Raw genomic sequence first — 25,450 nt, 5'->3', positions numbered from 1 at the left:
GATTGTGAGTAAGGGCATGTCTAAGGGAGACATGTTCTGGTACCCTTTTCTAAAGAAAGTGAAAGCATTTCTTCCAGAAAGTGACTTTGAACTACTGTTTAACCCCTCATACTCTGTATCTGGATGTTGATAACTTTCTGCTCCAGGCCTCCCCCCCCCCCGCCAAGCTCCAGAGTGAAACCCCTTATGGGCATCTTACACGCTATCACCCAGGGCCTAAAGAAATATGATCATATCATCCCATCCTGATAAACAGGCTATAATGTACAGTAAATGGAAGAAAATTGAATGCCCAACCTGGTAAATAGCAGTAAATATGCTAGTACTGCCTCTGCCTATCATATGATTGGTGTTTCTTCTTCACACACTGACCTCAGATTCTCTCCCATCTGAAGACATAGAAAGTTCTTTTTGGAGGACCCTTTTCATCTTTTATAATGTCCATACAGTCCTGTAGCTGGGGTCATAATGTTCATGTTTATGAGATATGCTGGTCAAGCGTAAGATGGTAGTCTCTGGTGGTGAATTTGAGCCTGGTGCCTGATGGGCAGATTTGGCTTGCACTACAGCTTGTTTTGTGTGCTTTCAAGCATGTGGAGGACATCAATGAGCTATGACTACCTCTGCAGAACAATGGCAGTCAACCCGGCTATTGAATTTTGCATCTTGATCAGCACTGATGGGATTAGTGTAAAAGCACAGAGCAATTTCTCTAACCATTTGATGAAAAGAGCATTGTGGTATCTGGAGGTGAAGTATGGACATTTCTTCCTTGTATAGATATTTCTGTTTCTTTATTTTTAATTTGCAATATTGTGGATGTGCCCAGCTTCATAAAAACATAAAACAAGACAGACAGGCAAATGTAATATACCAGAGCATTTTTAAATTGATACAGATTCAAAGCATATAAAATCCAAAGGAAGGAGTAAAACAAGTCAAGAAGGGTATCAGCAAGGTACGCCGTACTTGAAGTGTACAGTAAGTATTGTTTAAGGTGTTTTGTGAAGTTTTCCCAGTTTTGATGGATACTTCTAACTGCAGATTACTCACTTTTAGAATAATCCCAGATGCTCGACTGGATCTGGCTTCTCAAAGCAATTGCTCCTGCATACCAACAGGTGGCACCATCAGACTCCAGGACAGCATTGCCCTGCACCCTAGAAGTTACTCACAGAGCCATATGTAGGCTCCAACCATGAGCATTGATATATTTTCCTTTCTTTTAATGGCCTCCCATAAAGCTCCACTCCCAAGTTCCTCAATTGTTTTTAACTATGCCTTCTTCCACAACAACAGGTATAAAGCGTGCGTTGACTGAAGTAAGGAGATGCCTGTCAAGAATATACATAACATTTGTGTGTGGTGCCTTGGATCTAGCTGCGATTTAAAGTCATTTGACAAGTGTTCCTTAATGCACGTGAAGGAGATCAGGAGCTGGAAGCAGAACTCTACATTGCAGAACACAAAAAGAAGGCACTCTTGAAGCAAAAGTCCTGGTCCCATTCGAGGTCGCAGTGCACTCCTGTGCGCGTCTGACGTTAATAAGTAAATTTACAAGGGGACTCTAATAGGTCGATGAACCTTTTGACTTGCAATTAAGATGTTCTTACCATAGCACCAGTACAAAATAAATAATCAATACACAATAATCATTAGTAATCAATAACATCAATAATCAATGGAGTCAGAAATTGTCACGCACCATAACCTTTCAGTTATGAATAACCACACCTTTTAGTGAAAGTTAGAATATTTATTTCCCTATATTAACAATGCTAAAGTCATGTAGATTAATCTCTAAAGTCAGATGAAACACGTACAGAAACAATACTGGCTGTCCAAAGCGGCAGAAGAAATGTAATCTAATCAAAGCTTGAACAACAACACGTTCTAAGGTTATGGTGCAAATCAATAGCAAAGTCAACTGTGTCAATGTAATTATATACATGAAGTTTAGCAGAGAAATTCACCAAGCATTAGTCCCTGTTATAAAAATGTCATTAGTGAGAATCCTTAACTAACATCAGATTAGCATCAGCATGTTGGGCTTCATGCAAAACAATTTAGTAGCACAAATTTGGAAAAACATCTAACTATGGCTCTATCAAAACAGTGCAATTGGTACCTAGAAAGAAAAAGCAAATATGCATAATAATCACAGTTTGTGTTATACCTATCCTCAGTATGGGTCAGCAAAGCAGAATCAGTCTTTATCCTCAGGACATCAGTCGATCAGCAAGACATCAGGATTCAGCATCAAAGTTCGAAAAAGGCAAAGTCTGTAAGCATTAAAGTTAAGCATGTCTCTTATCAAGATCCCTATTAGTCAGTTAACCGTATGTTCATACTTTGTCCAATAAAACTAAAATCCCAAATCTATGAATTCTAATATTACTCTGTTTACACGTCGTTGATTGGTTTGTCTTGCAATGTCCTCATCATCCAGTTTGTCAGGTAACAATATTGTTCCAGCTTCTTCTCTAGTCAGTATCTTCATTGTTTTTGTCCTGGGAAAGCCAGTCTCAAACACATTACATATAAAATGGTGCATTAGTTGGAACATCATCTTCTAGCAGTCGGTTCTCATGAGAAGCTTCCGTTATGAGCACATTTAAACAACACAATAAAAATTCACAGTTTAACTTTCTTGGACAGCTATTTTATTAAACGCTAAGAAATACAGCTTTACATGAGGCCTGGCAAATAGGTCAAGACACTCACTAAGTTAAGGCCTACAATTAATAAAGCTCAAATTAAATTCATAACCCTCAATGTGACATATTACTGCATTAGTCTAACATATATTCAGCATTTCATAAGTATTAAATCATTGATTAGTACATTTTGTTAACATTGGTGGCCATTCTTCGTAATCACATTTTCAAATGTGTGCATTATTTTTCTACGTTATTTTCTTTTCTTCGTTAACATTGGTGGCCATTCTTCGTAATCACATTTTCAAATGTGTGCATTATTTTTCTACGTTATTTTCTTTTCTTCGTTAAGCTTATTATTCAAAATACATAAACACTCATTAATTATTAAAACACCTGCACTAGCACTCCTACTGCAGTTGAAGGGCCACTCATACGCCTTGTCCCGATCCCAATCCAACTCTTAGGTAAATTCAATGGCAAAATATACCACTGGCACACAAAGGTAAAGCTTGACTCATCTCCTTCTTCCCACTCCAGATGGGGTAAGAAGCCATTAGTTGGCACTTTAAAGGCCTCATTTCGCTGGTGTCTTCCCTGAGCCCACTCCTACACTGTTTCTGGCAATCCATTTTGACACCATAGCAGATAGAGGCTTTCAAGAGACCCTGCAGCAGCTATTTACATTGGCAGCATCCTCTGGTTTGCCTCCAGGTGGCAGCGACCACCTGTTGCACTTAAGCTGGATGGCCCTTCCTGGGCACCAGCTGACCCCGCTGGACCTTAATCTAGTTCCTCACCCTTTCTCTACTCCACTCTGATCCATGAGGCCACGCTAATCCCAGCCACGCTAGCATTGACAATGACTGCCTGTGTACAAATTGGATCCCATAGTAACGCTGAGCTCCAATCCAGAGCCGACGTCTGTTTCTGCCAGACCAGTATTGTGCTACAGGATTACAAAAGTGCCACGTCCAACATTGGAACGTAAACCCCAATCAAATCCAAACGACTGGTACTGTAGTTGTCTGAAAGCCCAGTTTGTTTCTTGCCCATATGGAAGCAGTCCAAGCTTTTCAGACCCACCGATGAACAACTTACCACTATACTGATACTGAATTGTACCTTGACCTGTAAGGTACTGGTAGGATAGATACTCTCCCAGATTGGGAGTCTAAGAAATGTATAGAAGACCGAGCTCCACTGTGGCCCTTTAGCTTTAAGGTTATGTTGTTTTTCTAGAGTCGTTTAGCTGGCGTCATTATTGTCCTTTGATAACAGAATTGTTTAACTATAATATCCTTCAAAACAATATCTACATTTATATCTTGTTTGTGTTGCCAGTTAGTTTTAATGTGTTTATTACACCCTCAGTAGAATGATCAAAGGTATCTGGCAGAGAATTTATATAAAAATCATACAAGAATTGAAATCCTATTGGAAAAGAGAGGCTCAATCTCAGACTTTCTTTTTTCCATACTGTTTTTTTTTTTCTCACAAAATTTGGGAAGGAGTGGGCATCTTGCTACATCAAATAACAAATAATGGTTGTCATAACTAGTTTATCTTCTTTATCCTATGAGGGACACACCGGACATCCTCTCTAGATTTCCGGGTTGCAACAAATTACATTACTTTATGTTTATTTTCTTGAAGCAGAGAGGGCGGCTTGATCCTGCTGAATGCAACTGACACCTCTTAGTAGGAAGGATTATTGGGAGAAACAGTTCGACCTTCATTAGTTGGTTGAATTCTTCCCCACTTCTTTTTAATTCAGTGGGGAACACAATAATATTTGGTTAGTTCTTCCCCACTAGATAGTTTTGAATCATCTTTTATTTCCCCTCTGCACTCACTACCCCAATTAGAAAGTGGCACAAGCTCATACCTCGATATTCGAAAAATCAACACCCATTAGGCTCTCCCCAACAATCCACAGGGTAGATGTTGTCACCTAGATCATTGTGATCAGTGCTAGAAGGGGCCAAAGTTGAAGCATGTCACATTTTAGGGAGGCGAGGGCCTTTGTCCTTAAATAGTGAAATTTCTGGACCTACTGGGTCTTTCTTTTCCAACAGGAAAGTCAGTTATTGTGTGATTGTTCATAATATTAGGCGATTGTACTTACTGTCCTGTCTGATGAAGATAATTTATATAAACATAGCCAATTACTGAATTCACATGTTTGAGGTGAGCATTATGCTGGAGAGAATTCAGGCGGTCAAATCTCCCCTTAACTAAATAGTTTGATACAAGAGTCTAAAAAATCAAGACTGGTTACAGAATCCTCATGTTGTAATACTATGCTGTCATGTGATGCAGCTCTGCACTTTAAACCCAACAGGCCAATCAGTAGATCACAGCCGGAAGAAAAAGTAAATTCCTCATATGCCTACTGTGCCCCATCATTTTAACTGGTTGAGTGTTGGAGCAGGGCCAATTAAAGGAAGGGTGGTTTGTTTTTGTCTGAATTTCTGCTGGAGGTTTTGTAAATATTGAAGGATGTTTACTAAAGTGACTTGCAAGTTCTTTTTGCTCATCAAAGAATGGCTACATCCTTAACGGTACCTTGCCGTACTCAGCTCTGGTCTGCCTGAAGAATGCACATCCAAAGAGGGAGGTCTCCAGTCTACTCCAGCCTACTATTCAACATGCTATTGCGAATGAGAAAAAACCCTTAAAAGCCATTTCTGGATCATTGACGATGCAGTCTGTATACAGAAGACCGCTTGCTTGTTTATTGTAACCGAAGCCAGAAAGGCAGGCTTTGGATCCCAGTATAATAACTTGCTCTCCATATAGCTTTGCCCATATATTTCCTATTCATGCTCTTCACATGTGTGAATTTTGCTTAACACTGGTGCACCATCAATATGCAGCACTGCTTCCAGCTGAGGTTGATCTATTTGATGCTTGGTGCATTCTTCTGATAGATGTAGTGTTGGATAGTATTCAGCAAAGAGCACCTCATTACAAATATCACTCATGGGAGGTAGGAAGGGCTACATACTCTATGTAGAAATCCAGCAGGCATTCTGCCTAGGTAAAGAACCAATGGGTAGCCTGCTCATGGGCTTTCATGCTATAGATTTCTGTTTGGGAACAAGATAAAAGGTTCTGAGTGAGTTAAATCAGAAATAATGGAGATGAGGAACCAGTAAATTAGGAACGAGAAAAAAAAAAGAGAGGCAAAAGATCAATTACCTCTGGTGAAGAAAAATCTATGTGTTTACTCATATTGATCTTTACTTCTGAATAAACTGAGTGAAGATCAGCCCCACATTATCAGACCCAACTGGGGGTTCTGGAAAATAGTGGTTGATGCTTTTTGCTCCTTTGCATCTTTCCTCTACTTCAAGAACTGCAAAACTAGGTCAATGTAAATATGGCCGTGTTAAAGAGTTACATCTTCCAAGGTGCATCTTCCTGCGCGGACTCTTCCAAACCATCAGTGTTAGTTATCAGGAGTGAGAAAGGGGCAAAGTGAAGGTTAGAAGGATGGTTTCAAGTGTTAGGAAAATCTGATTAGAAATTGCAATAAGCTCATTTGGGATCTAACCTGCAGTGTGTTTTTTTTTCCCAGCAACATTCCCTGCAGAACTGGGTAAGTTCAATAAATAGTATGAAATGTTTTAATTTTTCAGTTTAGGAATTAATTGTTCTAATTTCACATACCCTCTATTCTCTTCTTGCCTTTAGTGTGCAGATACATCAAACCCGGTGAATGTAAGTAAGATTGATTCAGAGTTACTGAAACTGAGGCATATATATGTGAGCAGTTTGACTGTGGTAATTTGGTGCTTGGGAGCCGGTTCTAGGGTTATGACATGGCTTACTTGGGAATCACACAGATGGGTAACTTGATGTAGTAGGAATCACATACAGTCACAGGACAGAGGTGTGGTTTATTAGGGGCCATTCTGAGCCACAAGGAGAGACGACAATAACCTGGCATTTTACTGAGCTAGAAGGAGGTAACAAAATAATATTGATTGTAGAAATAATCTGAGTCTCAAAGGATTAACTAAAACTGTTAATCGCCTAATAATAATAATAGAACATTCCTCAGGCGCAGCAAGAGAAAGACGGGGCAGAGACCTCTCTACGTTTACTATTCACCAAAACATTAATAACCTTATTTGTGTGGATCAACCAAAGAATTAATCTGCAAAGTTTGCCATACAGGTTCACCTAACACTATGCTTTGTAGAACATTTTATGGTTCCTTGCATAGGTGCTGTAAAGTGCTAAAGAGCAGGGGTAAGAATTGGTTCTGAACTGGAAAGGCTCCATATATGTTGTCAATTATGTTCTTGTTCTGTTATACTACTGCTTCATAACCCTATTGAGGAATAATCACCTTTGGTTGTAGTAGTTTGGTGGTTTGTCAGAGAGTTTTTAGTTAGGGGATCAATAAGCCATGTTTGGTGGCAGAACAGTTTAGTTAGATGGCCTTGTTCATGGTGTTTTCTCTGCAATGGTATCTGTATTAGGATTTCCTTGTTGAAGAGTCACTATACTCCTGCTGCTTTTCTTTTTGTAAGAGTAACATTTGTTTTTACCATACATACTTTGATGTCCAACCTATGAAAAAGTTCACTGAGACCCTGTAGAGTTTCATCATTTGGTGTTTGAGAGTGGTTTGTCATACCTAACACACCGCCTGGCTTGACTAGGCTTAAACCAGATTCACAGGTAGTTAGTTACTGCAAAGGTCCTATAAACCAATCAAACAAACAGATAATGTCAGAATCAACAAAATAAATCACATACATCTTATCTATTAAGTGAACAATCCTTCAATCATTACTCAGACATTCCTATTTCGCCTATACGAATTCCATTTTTCTAATGACCATTTTCAGATATCTCCTTTCAATTTTAAAATAGTTCTCACTAAAACTAGGTTGATGGATGTATTATATTTGTGATTTTATTACAAATTGTGAACATATGTGCTGTTGTGGGTTCTCTTTAGGGCCTGGATTAGACACCCGTATTTTAGCATTAGGACCGTAGCCTGAGCCTATTACACGTTTTTATTCAGCTCATATTGTTTTGCACAGCCATCTTTTAGCTTGTTGTTTTTATATTTTAATCAGCTACTTCATTCTGAGAAGACAAAGTTTTTTGTGCTGCACATTTTATCAGCCCCTTGTACACATTATAGTACATGAAAAATATATAATACACTGTTCCAATTAGAAAGAAGAGAACACATGTGGGAGTCCTAAAATTTAGGAGCAAATAACCTCACACATCCAAGAGGATGTCATGCTTCATCTTCGGTACAGCTCCTCGTCAGACCGGCGCTGCAATGTCTGACGGGCACCACCCCAAATGGGGGGGCTCTTTGCCGGAGATCTTTTACAATGATGGTGCCATGACCCCAGGATTGAGTAGGAAAAAGAAGGAGATCAAAACAGAAAATGATTAAAATTGGCTCTCAAAACCTCCAACGGGTAAATCATTTATTGAACCAGATAGAAAGTAGGGACCAAGATTAAAAAAAAAGTGTAGTCAAACGAGTGAAACAGAGATAATGAGATAATCACTCTATAGAAAAATGAATGGGAGGGAGGTCGGACAATTTTCAAACCAACCCTTGTTCATGGGTCAACATGTTTCGCATCCTAGTGGCCCTTAAGGGTCCATTGATGCTTCGTCAGGACCTAGTTGACTATCTATATCTCCTAATCATAGAGGACAAGTGTGTCTTCTTAATCAAGGTACAGGGGTTACAGGTAACCAAAAAATTGTAAGACAAGTATCCAATCACTTACATCAGTCAGGAACATATGATTCCTAACTATAGCCCTGTAAATGAAATTGCATATATTAATCATCTAACAGAGTAAATCAAGATATTCAAAAAAGAGTGCAAAAAAACGTGAACTCGTGTAACACAGTGTACGTGTTGACAAGTGGGAGAGTGCGTAGAAATATATATAAATAGTGCTTACCAACCCCATTAGGGTAGTGCGCTCCATATGACCACGTAGACCAATGGTAATGTACATTATAGTACACACTATGCTTTGTATTCTGTTCAAGTCTGTCATGTTCGGTACATGATATTTTTGTATTGTCACTCCAGGAGCACAGGAGGCAGTCCCCAGTTCTTACACACATTAATACGTCAGGCCCGCTCCTAGAACACTGCAGGATTCATTATATAAACATCCCATAGGCCTAAGGGGGACAGAGGGCATACCGGTCATGGCAACTTGCCATTGACAGTTTTGCTGATCCTGCCACTGACTCTTCAGCTACGCAACAGGATTGCTATCCAGACAACAGGCAGACCCTTGCCAACCGTTGCAGCTACGGGGTCCTTCCCTTACATCGGGACAGACAGAAAGATTGCCACGGCTATGCTGTCAAATTTTAAACATGAGGTGTGTAGGTAGGAATCTTTAGGCTTTTAGTATCATACAAGATGGTGGGATTATTTATTCTCTTCACACTGATTGTAACAATGATCACAGTATTATGTTTCATCTGCCTAATTATCACAGCTAATGCTTTTTATAACAGGATGCAGTTGCTTCAATAAATGAACTGAAATCCATTTTGCATCTCTTATTCTGCCTTGACTTGTTTGAGTCTCTTGAGTAATTGAGTGAAAGGGGTATGATCCATTCACCACGACTTCCCTGAGGAGTCAGAGTGTCAGACTTAGGTGCCACAAATCACCTCTTTCTTTCTAGGGTTGGGTGAGGCAGTACAGGCTAGTCAGGAGTTAGGCCGATCGTTTCCAGACAGTGTGGGACTGATTCAGTGACCCACACTTGGTGGTGCTGCATCCCTAAACAAGCAGTCGTATTAGCTGCAGGGCCGGACCATTCCTTTCAGAGACCAGAGTTCTCTAATCACTGTCCTTTTGAACTCCTATTCAATTGAGTAGCTCCTCTTGAAAAACATGTTAATGTGTTTCAGCCAGTTATATTCTCATGGCCTCCTCATTCCAGAAAAGTTGCATTGCATTCCACATATATTCAGATTCAAACAGGCGATAACTGTTCTGTAGAGTTAACTTCTTGCATGTCTAAACGTAAATTTCATAATACTTCTCCAAATCTATTGCTGCTACTTCACAATAATATTTTTATTAGTAGTCATATTCTTTTACAAACCTTTCTAGTATCTCCATGTAGAATATTCACTAACTGTAAACAGTGCCTCCATTTTAGGGCCACAAGGACAAGGCAGTTCACAGGGTACTTGCATATAATATAATAGCTGCACATGGGAGGTGGGATATACAAGTTCTAACATGTACAATATGGGAGTATCTATATTTAAATCCTGTGTTTAAGAACTTCCTAAAATAGTTACGGTAAAACAATTACAAAGTTCTAACCTTTATTTCACCCATTGCTACTTACCAATGAATAAAGTTACTATTGACCCGAAAAGCACTTATGTGCAGTATTCATTCCACAGTACAGTTTCTGAAACTTCAGGTATAGAAATAGTAATAGCTTCTGAGATTCATCGTGTTAAAAATCTTCTAAAACATCACCCCTGATTTCTCAATGGTCAGTTAAAGGTTGGGAAGGAGAGTGATGTGAGGGATAGATTTGTGTTGTGAGGCATGAGGTTTTGGTTGAGTGGGATGGAAGGGAGAGTGCGGTGGGATTAAAAAGATGGTTGCAATTAATAGGAAGAGAGGAGGAATTGACCGCTGTGATTTGAGATTTAATATATCATTCCTTTTTTTAATACAGCAACGTTTCCTACAGAAAGGGGTGAGTTTAATAAATAGTAATAAATGGTTTCATGTTATCTATTTTCCAGTTCCATTGTTGATTTTGATTTCACAATTCCTTTATTTTCTTCTTACTTTCAGAGTGGCGATACATTAAAACCTGGGCAAGTGAGTAAAACTGACTCAGACTACGCGTCCCAAGATCTAACTGATGGGTGCAGGCTTTCTAAAAAACATAGGTGTTTTTGAGGGGCACTGGTCAAAACATTCATGTGGAGTCAACATCAGAGGAGCACCTGATTCTAAAATTAAAAAAGATATCCTACAGGGAATGAGAAAATCTGGCAGCTTCAGCAACTGGCACCATGTAGCGGTATAGCAATGTTCACCGCATCCTAATTAATAAATGGGGCAGACTTGCTTACAAACCTGTAAATATTTTGCAGCCCCAGAGCATGGCCCTGAAAAGGTATTGCCTGGCCAAAAATGCTTCCCTGGGTCTCCCCTCTGAAGGAAGGGATGACAACCCCGTGATCATTCTGAAAGAAGAGAGTGTCTGTAGTAGCTTGGGCCAGTGACACGGCTTACTGTGGCCTAGTCAGAAGGTAATGTCGACGTTCAATTCACTCCAAAAATGAACAGGAAATTGTCCACTTCTTGAAGGACTGGACTGGAGCCAATATTACACAAAATAATATTACATAATAATAAATGATAATATATAAAGGATCTAAAGTGGATGTACACAGCAAAAAACAGACATTTTGGTTCTGCCAGTGCTTGTTTTGATTGGAAAGATTTGGCTGAAATGAGGGTCGCTAGGTCCTGTGTGGATCACTGGAGCAACATATTGTCTATCAGGTGGTTTTCTGATTCACGTGTTAAATATTTGGTAACTCTGTGCTCTCCCTCGCCTAAGACCCCAGCTCAGGGATATTTCTCCCCATCCTAATTAAATTGTGAGTGATTACATTTGGTTATGATAACCTGTTGTTTACAGCACTTATAGACTGAAAACTGCAACACAAAGTACCATATAAAAAGAAGCTATGATGACGATATTACACTCTTGTGATTACTATACTTACATTGGGAGCTTCTGACAAAGGGGTGATACCAACAGTGTGTTGTGCATCATGATTGGATGCAGAAGATTTGCTACTGCTCTGATTGGCTGGGTGTCTGTACTCTGGCTCATTTAGATTGCTATGGTTTTTGCTGTGAATGGGTAGTTTCTGTGTTCTGATCTCTATGTTTCTCTGTTTTGCAGCTGAGATCACTTTGGATCCTGACACTGCAAATCCCTGGCTTATCATCTCTGAGATAGGAAGGAGTGTGAGGCTTGGAGTCAGACCACAAGATCTGCTTGACACACCACAGAGATGTAACCCTGTTACCAGCGTCTTGGGAAGAGAGAGGCTGAGTTCAGGGAAACATTACTGGGAGGTGGAGGTAGGGGACAAGACAGGCTGGGACCTGGGAGTGTGTGATGAGTCTGTGAGCAGGAAGGAAGTGATCACACTGTGCCCTAAGAATGGATACTGGGTAGTGTGGCTCAGAGATGGAAAATACAAAGCTCTCACCTCCCCCTCTGCCTTCTTGTTTCCCCGTACACCTCCAAGGGTCGTTGGTCTCTTTCTGGACTATGAGGCGGGCAGGCTTTCGGTGTACAATGTGGAAGAGAAATCCCTGCTTTTCACCTTCTTCGGGACCTCATTTCCCCGCACCTTGCGGCCTTTCTTCAATCCAGGACTGATAGACGGAGGAAAAAATGCAGGAGTGATGCAAATCTTGCCAGTAGGACGAGAGTGAGATTGAATGTCAGCAGCACCAGGTAAAAGTGTAAAGTGGTGCTGGAGCTCTTCATTATATACATGTGTGGTGGGTTATTCGTGGTTCTTCCTTCAGGGGCTCTCTGTTTTCTGAGTGGTTCTATCCAACGTTTCGGGAGGCATGATCACAGATCTGTCTTTTGACAGAGTCCAGAATGCCTGTTTTCTGGCCTCATCCGGACACAATATTGTGGATTCCCTTTTTTTGTATTATAACTGACACAATAAATATGACACATGCAAAAAACACTCAAATGAATCAGTATACAACAGCATCTTGAATGACCACACTGCTCCGGGAAGTCAGTTTGCGCAATACTCTGTGTAAACCATTGAAAGTTCCAAGTCTGCCTTGGAGGCCCTGTCTTAATAGAAGGTAACCTGCTCAAAGCTGACATGCCTAAAGTGACAAACCACACCTGAGAACTGAGGCGACTGTGGGGCAGTTAAAGATTGACTATCTGGAATTATAGAAAAAAGTCAAGATACTATCATAACTTGCATATGCAATGAAAAAATGCAGAAGGGAGATCAAGAAAGAATAACCTCAGATTTCTGGGATGTGTGGAACAAGCTTGTGGGCGAGCTGTTCCTGGAAAAGTGGATTGTTAGACATCTAAAAGCTGAAACATTAAGCCTTCTTTTCTGTGGAAATTGCCACAGGGTTTTCAAAACAGTTCTGAGGACCACAATAGTAGGACTATTTAACAATAGAGACATGCAATTGATAGATATCTGAAAATTAGGAGTTGACTGAGCCTTCCCTAACCATGCGCAGACACTATGACAATCATTTGACAGTGTGGACTCGAAAGGCACAGTTAAGCAGTTATTCAATCAGATTGGATAGTTCAGAACTTGGTGAAGTCATCAAAGTTATGTTGGGACAGCTGCATAAGCCACCCTGATTCTGGACTGCAGTGGCGATCTCCCTGAATATTGATCAGAGAAGTTAGCTTGTTGGGGCAGAGGAAACACACGTTGTGAAGTTGCCAGATTGAATTGACATAGCAAGATTGGAGATTCACTGGCAGATGTTCAGACTAGTGCAATTAAGAACAGAGAGCTGAGAAACATCATATGAGACTACAAGGGATTTGGAACTGGTCACTGCATCCAGGTAGTGAACTGTAAGACATGCAAGCTAAAAACTATGGTAATTGAGAGGGGACAGAGAATAAAGATATTATCACGTCCTATGTGCTCACACTTTGGATAAGTTAGAAGGCTACACCAGCCAACAGGGATACCCCATACATAATAATGTCAAGTAGACTTTTTGAACAACTCAGCTGAAGTATGTATGTGTTATTGGTATAGCGTGAACATCGCCAAAACTTAGTGGAATGCTGTACAGCTGGAGGAAACGGTACCTGTGGTTTTGATGACCGCTGGCTGATTGCGACTGTGTAGCATCACAGAACATCCACTGGGCATATATGAACTTAACCTACAACACACAAAGGGAAAAGAGATTTTTTCACAAAAATATTTTAAATAATTGAAGACACAGTTGTATGATGCAGGGCTGAGTGGGTAATATGGAGGGACTGAAAGTAACCCAGTTGCTGCTACTATTGAGTGGCAGTGACCAAGTGGATGGCCGAGTATAGACAGGATGGATCCCTGGTGGAGATCAAAGAAGAGGGTTGGTTACTGCAGTTTTGTGGACAAACAGTAGAACACTGGACAAAGGTGTACAAACATTATACATCACAGGACAGAGATAAGAGGTGGATACGTGTGCAGTGGGGGTTAGTAGGGACATGATACTCAAGGACAAGATGGTTGATTGCATTGGGATAGTCAGTCTGTACTTGGTGGGGGGGTTCATAACTAAACAAAATGGCATAGAGTGCTTTCTTACCTGGCACATCACGAAGTAGATATGTAAGTTTTACAAGGGATGTGTCTAAATGAGGCAGAACAAGGAAAGGTCCGGAAGAAGTGGAGATGTCACCGGTTCATCAGTTTTCTCCACATACAGGAATTGATTGACAACATAGAGAGCACCAAAGGTTTCAGTTCAACATCAATATAGTTAAGCAGGCTTTGAGGGAAGGTATGTCATAGTTACATCTTCCACTTCAGGGTGTTGGAGGCTATCATGCTGTTTACTGATATCATCCTATACTCAGTTTACATCCCCTGCCCATAACATGGAGATGAGTGTAGTGGATATCTAGAAAACTTCACAATATACAGATTATTCAGCTATACAATACACTTGCTATAGGTTGAGCCGGATCCTGATAATACATGGGGCCCAGTGTTGGCATGAGAGTGTGAGATTTTGGCCCAGACATTCCCACCACATGGTGTGCACAGGGGGAAATTCATTGTGCATGGATAACCATATAGAGATTAAAACCAGAACAGTGGAGGATAGGGCATTCTTGGGCAAGGTCAATAATATGACTATATACAGCTTAGAAATGATCTACGAAACAGCAAAGGTGCTGAAGGTGGTGGTATGAAGAGAATTTCCAAACACCATATTGAGACTAGACTCCAGTTAGAAAGGAGAGTCATTAAGCAAGAGGCGCACCTGTTACAGTTGGAAAAGACAATGTTTACTGACTCAGGAAAGTGGTAGGAACTCGTTCAGGTTAGAAGAAAACATTTGGACACACTGGAAACCTTGGAGAAATGTACAGACATACATTACCAATAAAAACCTTTAAAGATGGGTGGATTACTGGTGACAAAATACACCTTTCAAATCCATTTGTAGTTGGTCTATAGTCAGCTGCAAAAGGTGGATTATAAGATCATGTCTGCATTCCTCGATGGGACTGAGCTGCCTAGACATATGCTATAGCTCTGCCTAAAGAAGCCTTTCACTTGATGGTTGCAAGTGCGAATGCAAATGAAATCTGTATGAGGATATCTAGGCTGCATAAAATGTAAATAAATGCAACTAATGGCTAATGTAAAGACAGGCCAGATAATATCATAGTTGGGAGGCAGGTGTCATGTAAACCCTATGGACTGACTCCATTTTGTCTAGCTTATGACTCAATTTTGTCTTAGGCCTACTTAAGTTTTAAAATATGGTGATCATCGCCTTCTTGGGAAGAGTACATATGTGTCATCCTTTTGAATCTACTCCATGTTCTCATAGTGTAGCACACAGATGTAAGTGTTAGGTTGATAAATGAATTTCTTATTATGATTAAATGTTTATATTAATCTCATTTTTGGTCATGTGCCTCAGTGCTGTATTAATCATGTTCTGTATGGTTATGTTTCATGTGCTAAGCAACACAATTAGAATGTTGAAATCCACACTGTTTTTCCATTGTGTCTCTAACTTACTGCAGTGTGTTGTGTGATATACTGAAGAATGAAATTGGGTTTGAATTACTACTGCATCCCTGAAATGTTTTCAGGACTGTTAGTAACCTAAAAAACACTCCCACCACACCCACTTAATAATGATAGAATTATGTATGCGGTCCAGCCAGATTCATTTCTAAACCCTTAGCTCATTCCTGGGTAGTTGTGACTCACAGCAATCAGACTTCATCAAAGGAACAAGTGTAAAGCCTTAAGCACCAGAACAGTCGAATAAGAAGGAAATGCAACTCAATAACCATCTGACACCAAAATGGTTGTATTTTTATCTCTCTCTCAATTTTCTCACTCTCTTTCAATTTTGGCCCAATCACAATCCTCCACCGTGTTACTGGTTGGCAGTCTGACACAGGAAACATAACTGATAAGGGATTGGTCAACTACACACCCTGCATAGCACTGAAAAGGGATTAGAGACCTACACACCCTGCATAGCACTAAAAAGGGATTGGAGACCTACACACCCTGCATAGCACTAAAAGGGATTCAACAGCCACAAAAATGGCATATCACTGAAACAGTGATTGGTCAGATACACACATGACATAGCACTGAAAATAGATTGGACAGCTACACACCCTGCATAGCACGGAAGAGGGATTGGGCAGCCACAAACATGGCATAGCACTGAAAAGGGATTGTACAGATACACACCCTGCATAGCACTAAAAATAGATTGGACAGCTACACACCCTGCATAGCACCGAAGAGGGATTGGGCAGCCACATACATGGCATAGCACTGAAAAGGGGTTGGACAGCTACATACTTTGCAAAGCACTGAAAGGGATTGGACAGATACATACCCTGCATAGCACTGAAGAGGGATTAGACAGCTACACACCCTGCATAGCACTGAAGAGTGATTGGGCAGCCACATACATGGCATAGCACTGAAAAGGGATTAGACAGCTACACACCCTGCATAGCACTGAAGAGGGATTGGGCAGCCACAAACATGGCATAGCACTGAAAAGGGATTGGACAGATACACACCCTGCATAGCACTGAAAACAGATTGGACAGCTACACACCCTGCATAGCACCGAAGAGGGATTGGGCAGCCACATACATGGCATAGCACTGAAAAGGGGTTGGACAGCTACATACTTTGCATAGCACTGAAAGGGATTGGACAGATACACACCCTGCATAGCACTGAAGAGAGATTAGACAGCTACACACCCTGCATAGCACTGAAGAGGCATTGGGCAGCCACATACATGGCATAGCACTGAAAAGGGATTAGACAGCTACACACCCTGCATAGCACTGAAGAGGGATTGGGCAGCCACAAACATGGCATAGCACTGAAAAGGGGTTGGACAGCTACATACTTTGCATAGCACTGAGAGGGATTGGACAGACAGGCAAGTAGCACTGAAAATGAATTAGGCAGCCAGGCATATTGCACAGCACAGAAAGGAGATTAGACAGCCACACATACTGAATAGCACTAAAAAAGGAATCCAGATACGTGACAGCACTAAAAAGGGGCCAGTCTGACAAAAATAACACTGACAATGGATTAGAAATTGAAACACTGGATTGGACAACTAGAGTCATAGCATAACAATGTAAAGAGATTAGACACGATAGCACTGAAACGAGATTAGACAGTCAGGCATATGGAAAGCACTGAGAGGAATTAGCCAAAAGTAGCATAGCACTAATTCTCAAACTGCAGACTCCTGCATCAGCCATACCCAGTGCCAACTCATGGCATACTGAAGACTTCTGTCAATTAAAAAAGAGAAGGCAGAAAACTAGAATAAAACTTGCATGACCCTCCCCTTTGTGAGACAACTGCATGCCCTTTCCAGTGCAAAAATGCAAACATGCTCTTGCTCAGAGCAGAAAACATATTTTTTCCAAATAAAAAATTGAAGGGGGCAACTCATCGTAGTAACTTTTCATAAAAACAGGCAACTGGTAATAAGTGATTCTGCTTTCTCCAGATGAAAAAATAATAGTTTAACAGGCCAAACATTGAATCTAGGCATGCGTGTCAATGTGCACCAAGTAATCCTCTTGCAAAGATTTACAGAAGGCAATTAACCCACAAAAAATACTTGCCTGTTCTGCAACTTTTAGAGTTCAAGTCATACAAACGTGTGTAATGCCTACCAAAAGCCAGTTGTATGAACCATAGGTTGGATAAAGACTGTCTGCTCCAGTGTTTAGGACTAAGGGCCAGATGTAGCAAAGACTTTGCGACTCGCAAACGGCGAAAATCGCCGTTTGCGACTCGCAAATGCGTCTTTGCTATGTAGAAATGCATTTTGCGAGTCGGAACCGACTCGCAAAATGCATTTCCGAGTCGCAAATAGGAAGGGGTGTTCCCTTCCTATTTGCGAGTCGCAGTGGTATGCAATTCCATTTGCGACAATGGACTCGCAGTTACCATCCACTTGAAGTGGATGGTAACCCACTCGCAAACGGGAAGGGGTCCTGATGGGACCCCTTCCCCTTTGTGACTGGACCAAATAATAATTTTTCAGAGCAGGCAGTGGTCCAATGGACCACTACCTGCCCTGAAAAATACCGAAACAAAAGGTTTTGGTTTATTTTTCAAAGTGCAGCTCGTTTTCCTTTAGGAAAACGGGTTGCACTTTGAAAAAAAAAAAACTGCTTTATTTAAAAGCAGTCACGGACATGGAGGTCTGCCTTTCCCAGCAGGCCTCCATCCCCGTGAGTGCCCTGAGTTGCTATGGGGTCGCAAATTGCGACCCACCTCATTAATATTAATGAGGCGGGTCTTTGCGACCCCATAGTGACTCGCAAAAGGTGTCTGAGACACCTTTCTGCATCCCAAATTGCGACTTGCAATTTGCGAGTCGCAGGGACTCGCAAATTGCAAGTTGCAATTTGGGACTTTCCTACATCTGGCCCTAAGAGTTTGTTTCTGGGACAATGCATTCCTAGACACTGAAAATTGTGTATATCCTTACTTCATCGTAGAATATACACTACATAGGCACTCATTTAAGTGATGAGCAGTCCAAACCTATTGTAATATACCAAGACACTTGGAAGGGGCACTGAACCTCCCAGAGGGAGATATAAATGTGTGCGACTATAAAAGCAAATATCCTGAAATGTTTTACTGGTCACAGTGCAAGAGGGGTAGTTTTTCAGTTTGTTTTACACAAAGTTTTAAGGCTGGAATAGCTAAACTCCAGGAAAGACTGTGCATGCTACTGACATCCGACCGGATGTAGATGATCGTCTATCAAAATTGAAAATTATTCAGTTTAATCATCAAAACAAATTTAGCCTGTGTTACAGCTGGACTAAGTTATGATAGGACCAGCAAAGGGTTTATAAACAAGTATTGGCAAAGCCAGTAGGTCTGGCATTGTCCACCAGCCTTTTGGTAATTCTTGTTTTGTCGTGGTTATTGGGGAAGCTAAAGGCAAAAATGTTTTTGGCCTCAAAAATGCGCATTGTACTATAATACTCTCTGGCACTGAAGAGAACTACTTTGGGAGTGTCTATGTACTCTTTGTGAAAGGACAGCAAGCAGTAACTCATAAGTCAGCAATTGGCTGAAGTGGGCTGCTGCATTGTTCAGTGATATATACTTGAGTGGGCTGCACAAAAATGTGAATGACACAACCACAGACAATTGGATGAAGTTTGGCTGAAAACCCCTATAAGTATCTATGCTACACACGTAATTTTAGTCAAATCAAAAGGTCTTGGCTAATACAGAATTTTTAAAAAAGCCAATCGTTCTGCCTTTGGCTGCCATCCACTTGGCTTTAAGAAACAAAGAAAGAGAAGGTAAAGAAAGAGAAAGAAGGATTGAAAAAAATAGAGAAAAAAGAAACAAGGAAAGTGCTAAGAAGGGGAAAGGAAAGAAAGTGAGAAAAAAGGAAAGAAAGACAAAGAAAGTAAGTAAAGAAAAAGAAAGAAGGAAATAAAGAAAAGGAAATGAAGGTAAAATAAATGGAAAAAAGAATGAAAGAAGGAGAGAAAAAGACGGAAGGAAAGAAATAAAGAACAAAAGAAAAATATGAACTAAGGAAAAAGTCAAGAATGAAAAAAGTAAGGAAAGAATGGCAAAAATAAGGAAAGGAAGAAGGAATAAATTAAAAAGGTAGCAAAGAACAAGAAGGACAGAAAGAAAGAAAGCAAGAAAGAAAAAAGAAAGGATGTAAAGAAAGAATGAAAGGAAATAATTAAAGAGAAATAAGGAAAAAAGCAAGAAAGAAGCAGAGAAAGCAAGACAGAAGGAAGGAAGGAAAAAATTAAAGAAAGAAGGGAAGAAGGAAGGGCAGACAGAAAGACAAAAGGAAGGAAAGAGAGAAGGATAGAAACATTTAAAGCCCACTATCACCAACTCAGCAGGGATTCAGGCTGTATGAGATAAAGAGACACTCCCTTCTCTGCAGCAAGTGCAGTGTGAAACTGGCAATGTGCAATTCACCAGCTGAAATTAGGGCTGCATAAGATACAGAAACACCCCCTACTCTACAGTGAATTCAGTGCGTGCCCGACAGTGTGCAAATGCTCAGCAGAGATTTAGGCTGTGTGAGACACAAAGAGACGCCTGCTATGCAACGATAGCAGTGTGAGCACCCAGAGCGCGCAAGTTCTCAGTTGAGATTTAGGCTGCATGGTTTCAGAGACACCCACTGCTCTGCATTGAATGTAGGGTGAGCCCAGCAGTGAGCATGTTCTCAGCAGAGACTCAGGCTGCATAACATACAGAGACACCCTCTGCTCTGCAGTGAATGCAGTATGAGATTCGCTTTGTGCAACTGCTCAGCAGAGATTCAGTCTGCGTGAGATACGGTGTGAGACCCACAGTGTGCAAATGGTCAGTGAAGATTAAGGCTGCCTGAGATACAGAGGCACCCCCTGCTCTGTAGTTATTATAGTGTGAGATATGCAGTGCGCATTTGACTAAAAGTGAAGTTAGCATTTTCTTGTCCCAACCATTTGTTGCCTGCAACCTGTATCCTGGGTTCATGACTAGGCATAGCTGGCAATTGGTCTTTGTGTATTGTTCCCAGACAGTGAGACAAAGGAGAATAGTAGCTGGCAGGATGGGAAAACTCAGACATGAATGTGGGGAGAAGCGGTCACCCACCACACTTAAACATCGCAAAGGCTCTGCCCAGCACACTCTCAAAGGGTTTTGTCACTAGCTTTTTGTGACCCCAGACTAGCTGGGACCAGGATGGGGTTGGCAAGAAATTCCAAAACTTTTGCGGGTGGAAACATCCAGAACGTTCTCCTCCTGCAAAGTGGACACCAGACATAAACAATAGACCCCCAGATCCAACTCTTCAGTACACCTCTGGACCTGTGTCAGACTCAGACGGACTGCTCTGCTGCCCTACAAGAAAGACTGGCATCTGATGCCCTGTTACCTGAGTGAAAGGACTGGAACTGTATCTTGGACCCCAGAGTGACTGCAAGGGCTATTTGCTGGCTTCCTGATCAACGCCTCAGGGACAGAAAAGGCTCCAACTATCTTGAACCCAGTGCCTGAACTCTACTTACAATGAGCCCTGCTCCCAAGTGGTGCTGCCCCAATCCTGGACCCTTTGAAGTGGGTGTAAAGGCAATAAACCATCCCAGCTGTGGTCCTTTACGCTAAATTGATGAGGTGCAACACATCTCCTCATAGCTGCTTGTGTTTTCACTTTATTACTGTTTGAAGTGCTGCATAATTACTTTATACATTCCCTTTAAGTTAAGCCTGTCTGCCCATGCCAAGTTACCGGAAAGTTAAGCACAGGTTAATTGGGTGTTTGCTTGTAACTTCACCCTGACAGAAGTTGTGTTTGCTGTTCGAGTAGGGTTTCACCCCTTCAACCAGTAACCCAACTTCCAACAGCAAGATACAAAGACAACCCCGCTCTGTTGCAAATGCGGTTTAAGACACCCAGGGGGTCATTCTGACCTCGGCGGTAAAAGGCGCATACCGCCGGTCAGAAGACCGCCATAACACCGCCGCGGCCGCGGTAAGCCGCCATGGCCATTCTGACCCACAACTGCCAAACCGCCAAAAATCCGACCTCCACTGCAGTCCGCCACATCAGCGGGCAGCGATAAACTGGAGATGACCAAACCTCCACCGCCACGCCAACAGAAATACGCCCATGCCATTACGACCCACGAATCCACGCGGCGGTCTTTCAAACGCGGTATTCTATTGGCGGTACACACCGCCGCGGTCAAAATACACACCCAGCACCAAAACACTGCCACATTGGACAAATTGAAATACACACACCTGATACACATACACACACCACTCCCACACAATCAATACGATATAAAACACACACCCACATCACCCACAAACCCCTACAACCAAAATTTTGACGAAGGAGAGAGAGACACATCAAACAAAAAAGAGCTATACACACTGAGGCACACTACACCATCACACACACCACATAGAAGCACAAAGCACCACACACCAACACACTCATCACCACATACACCACCCCACACCTCACCCACACCACCCCATGGCACCCCAAAGGCACCCACGGTTTTCGGACCAAGAACTCCGGGTCATGGTGGAGGAAATTCTAAGAGTGGAACCCCAGCTCTTCGGCTCACAGGTGCAGCACACCACTATAGCCAGGAAGGCGGAGCTATGGCAGCAGATCGTGGACAGGGTCAACGCGGTGGGACAGCATCCCCGAAATAGGGACGACATCCGCAAACGCTGGAACGACCTACGGGGGAAGGTGCGCTCGATGGTCTCAAGGCACAACATCGCGGTCCAGAAGACTGGCGGCGGACCCCCACCCACCCCTCCCGAATTCACATCATGGGAGCAAGAGGTCTTGAACATCCTGCATCCTGAGGGCCTCGCTGGAGTATCCGGAGGAATGGACTCTGGTAAGTCGAATCTCAACTACTTCATCCCCCCCACCCCACCAGCATGCCAACCCACACCCCCACCCTCACCCCCAACCCCCCATCACACATCCTCCCTGACAATGTCTCACCAGCACAACCCACCCAACCCAACACCAACCCCTGCATGCCAACACAAACTATGGACACTCATCACCTAAGCATGACAACTGCACATACCCATCCCCCCCTCCCCAACTACCCTCACAACACCTCCCCCAAGGGAATGCCTGCACTGGGGGACAAGGGCACCCATAAATCGCACGCTATTGCACACACAGAAACAATAACCATACTCTCTTACCCCATGCAGGACCCGAACGCCAACACACCGGCCAGGAGGGTCCAGAAATGTCCATCCCACCCCCGGAACAGGCCCCCAGTGATGACAGCAGCTCTGTCGACCCTGAACCTGATGACCAGCCCGGACCATCGGGGACCTCTGGACAGTCGGTTCCCCTCAGGCAGCCACAGGTCACACCAGACCCAACCCCCTCTGGCAACACCAGCACAGCTCCCACCCAGCGGGCCCATGCCTCTGTCTCTAGGACAGGTCAATCAGCGGTGTGTCTGCCACTACAGGGCACCCAGGGTAACCCAACAACAACAGGGACCTGGGGGCAGTGGTAGCGGGCACACCGTCCAGGGGACAGAGGCCGGGGGAAACCGGGCAACTCGGAGGGCTGCTGTGCGACAGGGGGGGGAGGAGAGGCCCAGGGAACCCACTCTCCAAGAGGCCCTCACCACCATCATGGGAGCCTACCACCACTCCCAAGAGACGATGGCGACGGTACTGGCCAGGTTCACGGAGATCCAGGCACAGCAGGAGGAACGCTACATGGGGTTCAGGGACGAGCTTAGGAACATCGGGACCGCAATGGGGACCATCGTCCTGGCCCTCAACCGGATCGAAGACACGTTGCGGGACCATGTGGCACCACACAGGGCCGCTGTCACTAGCCCGGACCAGGAACAGCCTACCACCTCCGCCGGCGCTAGTGGATAGGAGGCCCCAACACCACGACAGGCCACCAGAACCCCACCTCCTGCTGAAGAACAACCACCCCGCAAGAGGAGCCTGAGATAAAAAAAAACGACAGAGTAGGATGTCAAGACCCCCGCCAGCAGGACAAACCCCCTGAACTCATCCCACTGTCCCACATTGCCACCCTGTCCAACCTTGAACTGCCCCTGCTCCATCCTTCCACAGGCTAAAGGACAATGCACCTGTGAGACTGAGAACTGGACTCTGCCATGGACATTACTCCACCCCCACCCATCACCGTTATAATCTCATGTACCAATATCTAGCACTGTAAATAAATCACATATTGCACACCAATCAGTTTGGAGTCATGCTGTATTCTAAACAAATGTATTACACATTACAGTACAATATCTGTTCTGTCAATTAGTGATGACAACATACCAATGTCAATACGATGTAGTTCATGGGCAAACCAAGCAGAAGTCACGCACTGAGTCATACAGCACTGAGAAGGGAAGGGGAAAAACAAAAATTAGTTACAAAGAACTGGGGGGAAATACAGAAAGTAGAGATGCAGGAGGCTCTAAGCAAATGTGAAATGGCGTGGGTGATTCTTACCTGTGGGCTACTGGAAATACTGTAGTATAACAGTGTCCCTGTTGTCTGTGTTCTCCCCGTCGTCTTCCTCCTCTTCACTCTCCACAGGCTCCACGGCTTCTACAACACCACCATCTGGACCATCCTCCTGCAGGAAAGGCACCTGGCGTCGCAAAGCCAGGTTGTGAAGCATACAGCAGGCCACGATGATATGGCACACCTTCTTTGGTGAGTACATCAGGGATCCACCTGTCATATGCAGGCACCTAAACCTGGCCTTCAGGAGCCCAAAGGTTCGCTCAATCACCCTCCTAGTACGCCCATGGGCCTCATTGTACCTTTCCTCTGCCCGGGTCCGGGGATTTCTCACTGGGGTCAGTAGCCACGGCAGGTTGGGGTAACCAGAGTCACCTATTAGCCACACACGTTGTCTCTGTAGCTGTTCCATCACATAGGGGATGCTGCTATTTCGCATTACATACGCGTCATGCACTGACCCAGGGAACTTGGCATTTAGATGGGAGATGTACTGGTCTGCCAAACAGACCACCTGGACATTCATAGAATGGTAATTTTTCCTGTTTCGGTACACCTGTTCATCGTCATTTGGGGGTACTAAAGCCACATGGGTCCCATCAATGGCACCAATGATGTTTGGGATGTGTCCAAGGGCATAGAAATCAGCTTTCACTGTAGGCAAATCACCCTCCTCTGGGAAAATGATGTAGCTCCGCATGAGTTTCATCAGGGCAGACAACACTCTGGACAAAACCTTAGAAAACATAGGCTGAGACATTCCAGATGACATGGCCACTGATGTCTGGAATGAGCCACTTGCCAAAAAATGGAGGACAGACAGAACCTGCACTAGAGGGGGAATTCCTGTGGGTTGGCGGATGGGGGACATCAGGGCTGGCTCCAGCTGGGCACACAGTTCATGGATAGTGGCTCGGTCAAGTCGGTATTGGAGTATAATATGGCGTTCTTCCATTGTCGACAGGTCCACCAGCGGCCGGTACACGTGAGGATTCCTCCTTCTCATCGCAAGTCCCAGCGGACGGTGCCTAGGAAGGAGAATATGGAGTACAGAGTCAATCAACTCACAGGTACGTTCACCACAGCTTGCACAGTACACGATAATGTATGGTTTGCTATGCTTGTATGTGTGGCTATGCAAGGCCTAGGCCTGTGTGACGCATGTGAAATTAAGCCATGTGGGCCCTTGAAATGGCGGCTGCCTGACCTGTGAAGTGGGACAATGGGATGTGAGGTCACTGCGCTGGCGTGGCACACCGTGGCGGTAGGCGGCCGAAGACCGCGGTGCGAAGACGCATTGGTTAACATTGATCCCTATGGGTTTCAGGAGCCAATGACGATGTGCGCCGGCGGTCGTGGTACGCACCGCCGCGGTACGCACCGCC

General features: G+C 43.2%; 1 protein-coding gene across 1 annotated transcript in view; it reads left to right on the top strand.

Annotated features, from left to right (window-relative positions):
• LOC138299181 (E3 ubiquitin-protein ligase TRIM11-like) overlaps positions 1-15,396 on the top strand; it is an 89,215-nt gene extending 73,819 nt beyond the window's left edge. Inside the window, exons 6-10 of the mRNA XM_069237278.1 lie at positions 6,241-6,261; positions 6,357-6,383; positions 10,388-10,408; positions 10,510-10,536; positions 11,639-15,396. Of these exons, the coding sequence (XP_069093379.1) occupies positions 6,241-6,261; positions 6,357-6,383; positions 10,388-10,408; positions 10,510-10,536; positions 11,639-12,180 (638 nt within the window). The 3' untranslated portion in view covers positions 12,181-15,396. The remainder of the gene's footprint in view (positions 1-6,240; positions 6,262-6,356; positions 6,384-10,387; positions 10,409-10,509; positions 10,537-11,638) is intronic.
• The last annotated feature ends 10,054 nt before the right edge of the window (positions 15,397-25,450 follow it).

The sequence above is a fragment of the Pleurodeles waltl genome, chromosome 6 (genome assembly GCF_031143425.1).
Source record: "Pleurodeles waltl isolate 20211129_DDA chromosome 6, aPleWal1.hap1.20221129, whole genome shotgun sequence".
NCBI lineage: Eukaryota > Metazoa > Chordata > Amphibia > Caudata > Salamandridae > Pleurodeles > Pleurodeles waltl.
The sequence above is the reverse complement of the archived record's forward strand: the minus strand, read 5'-3'. Positions and strand labels throughout refer to the sequence as shown.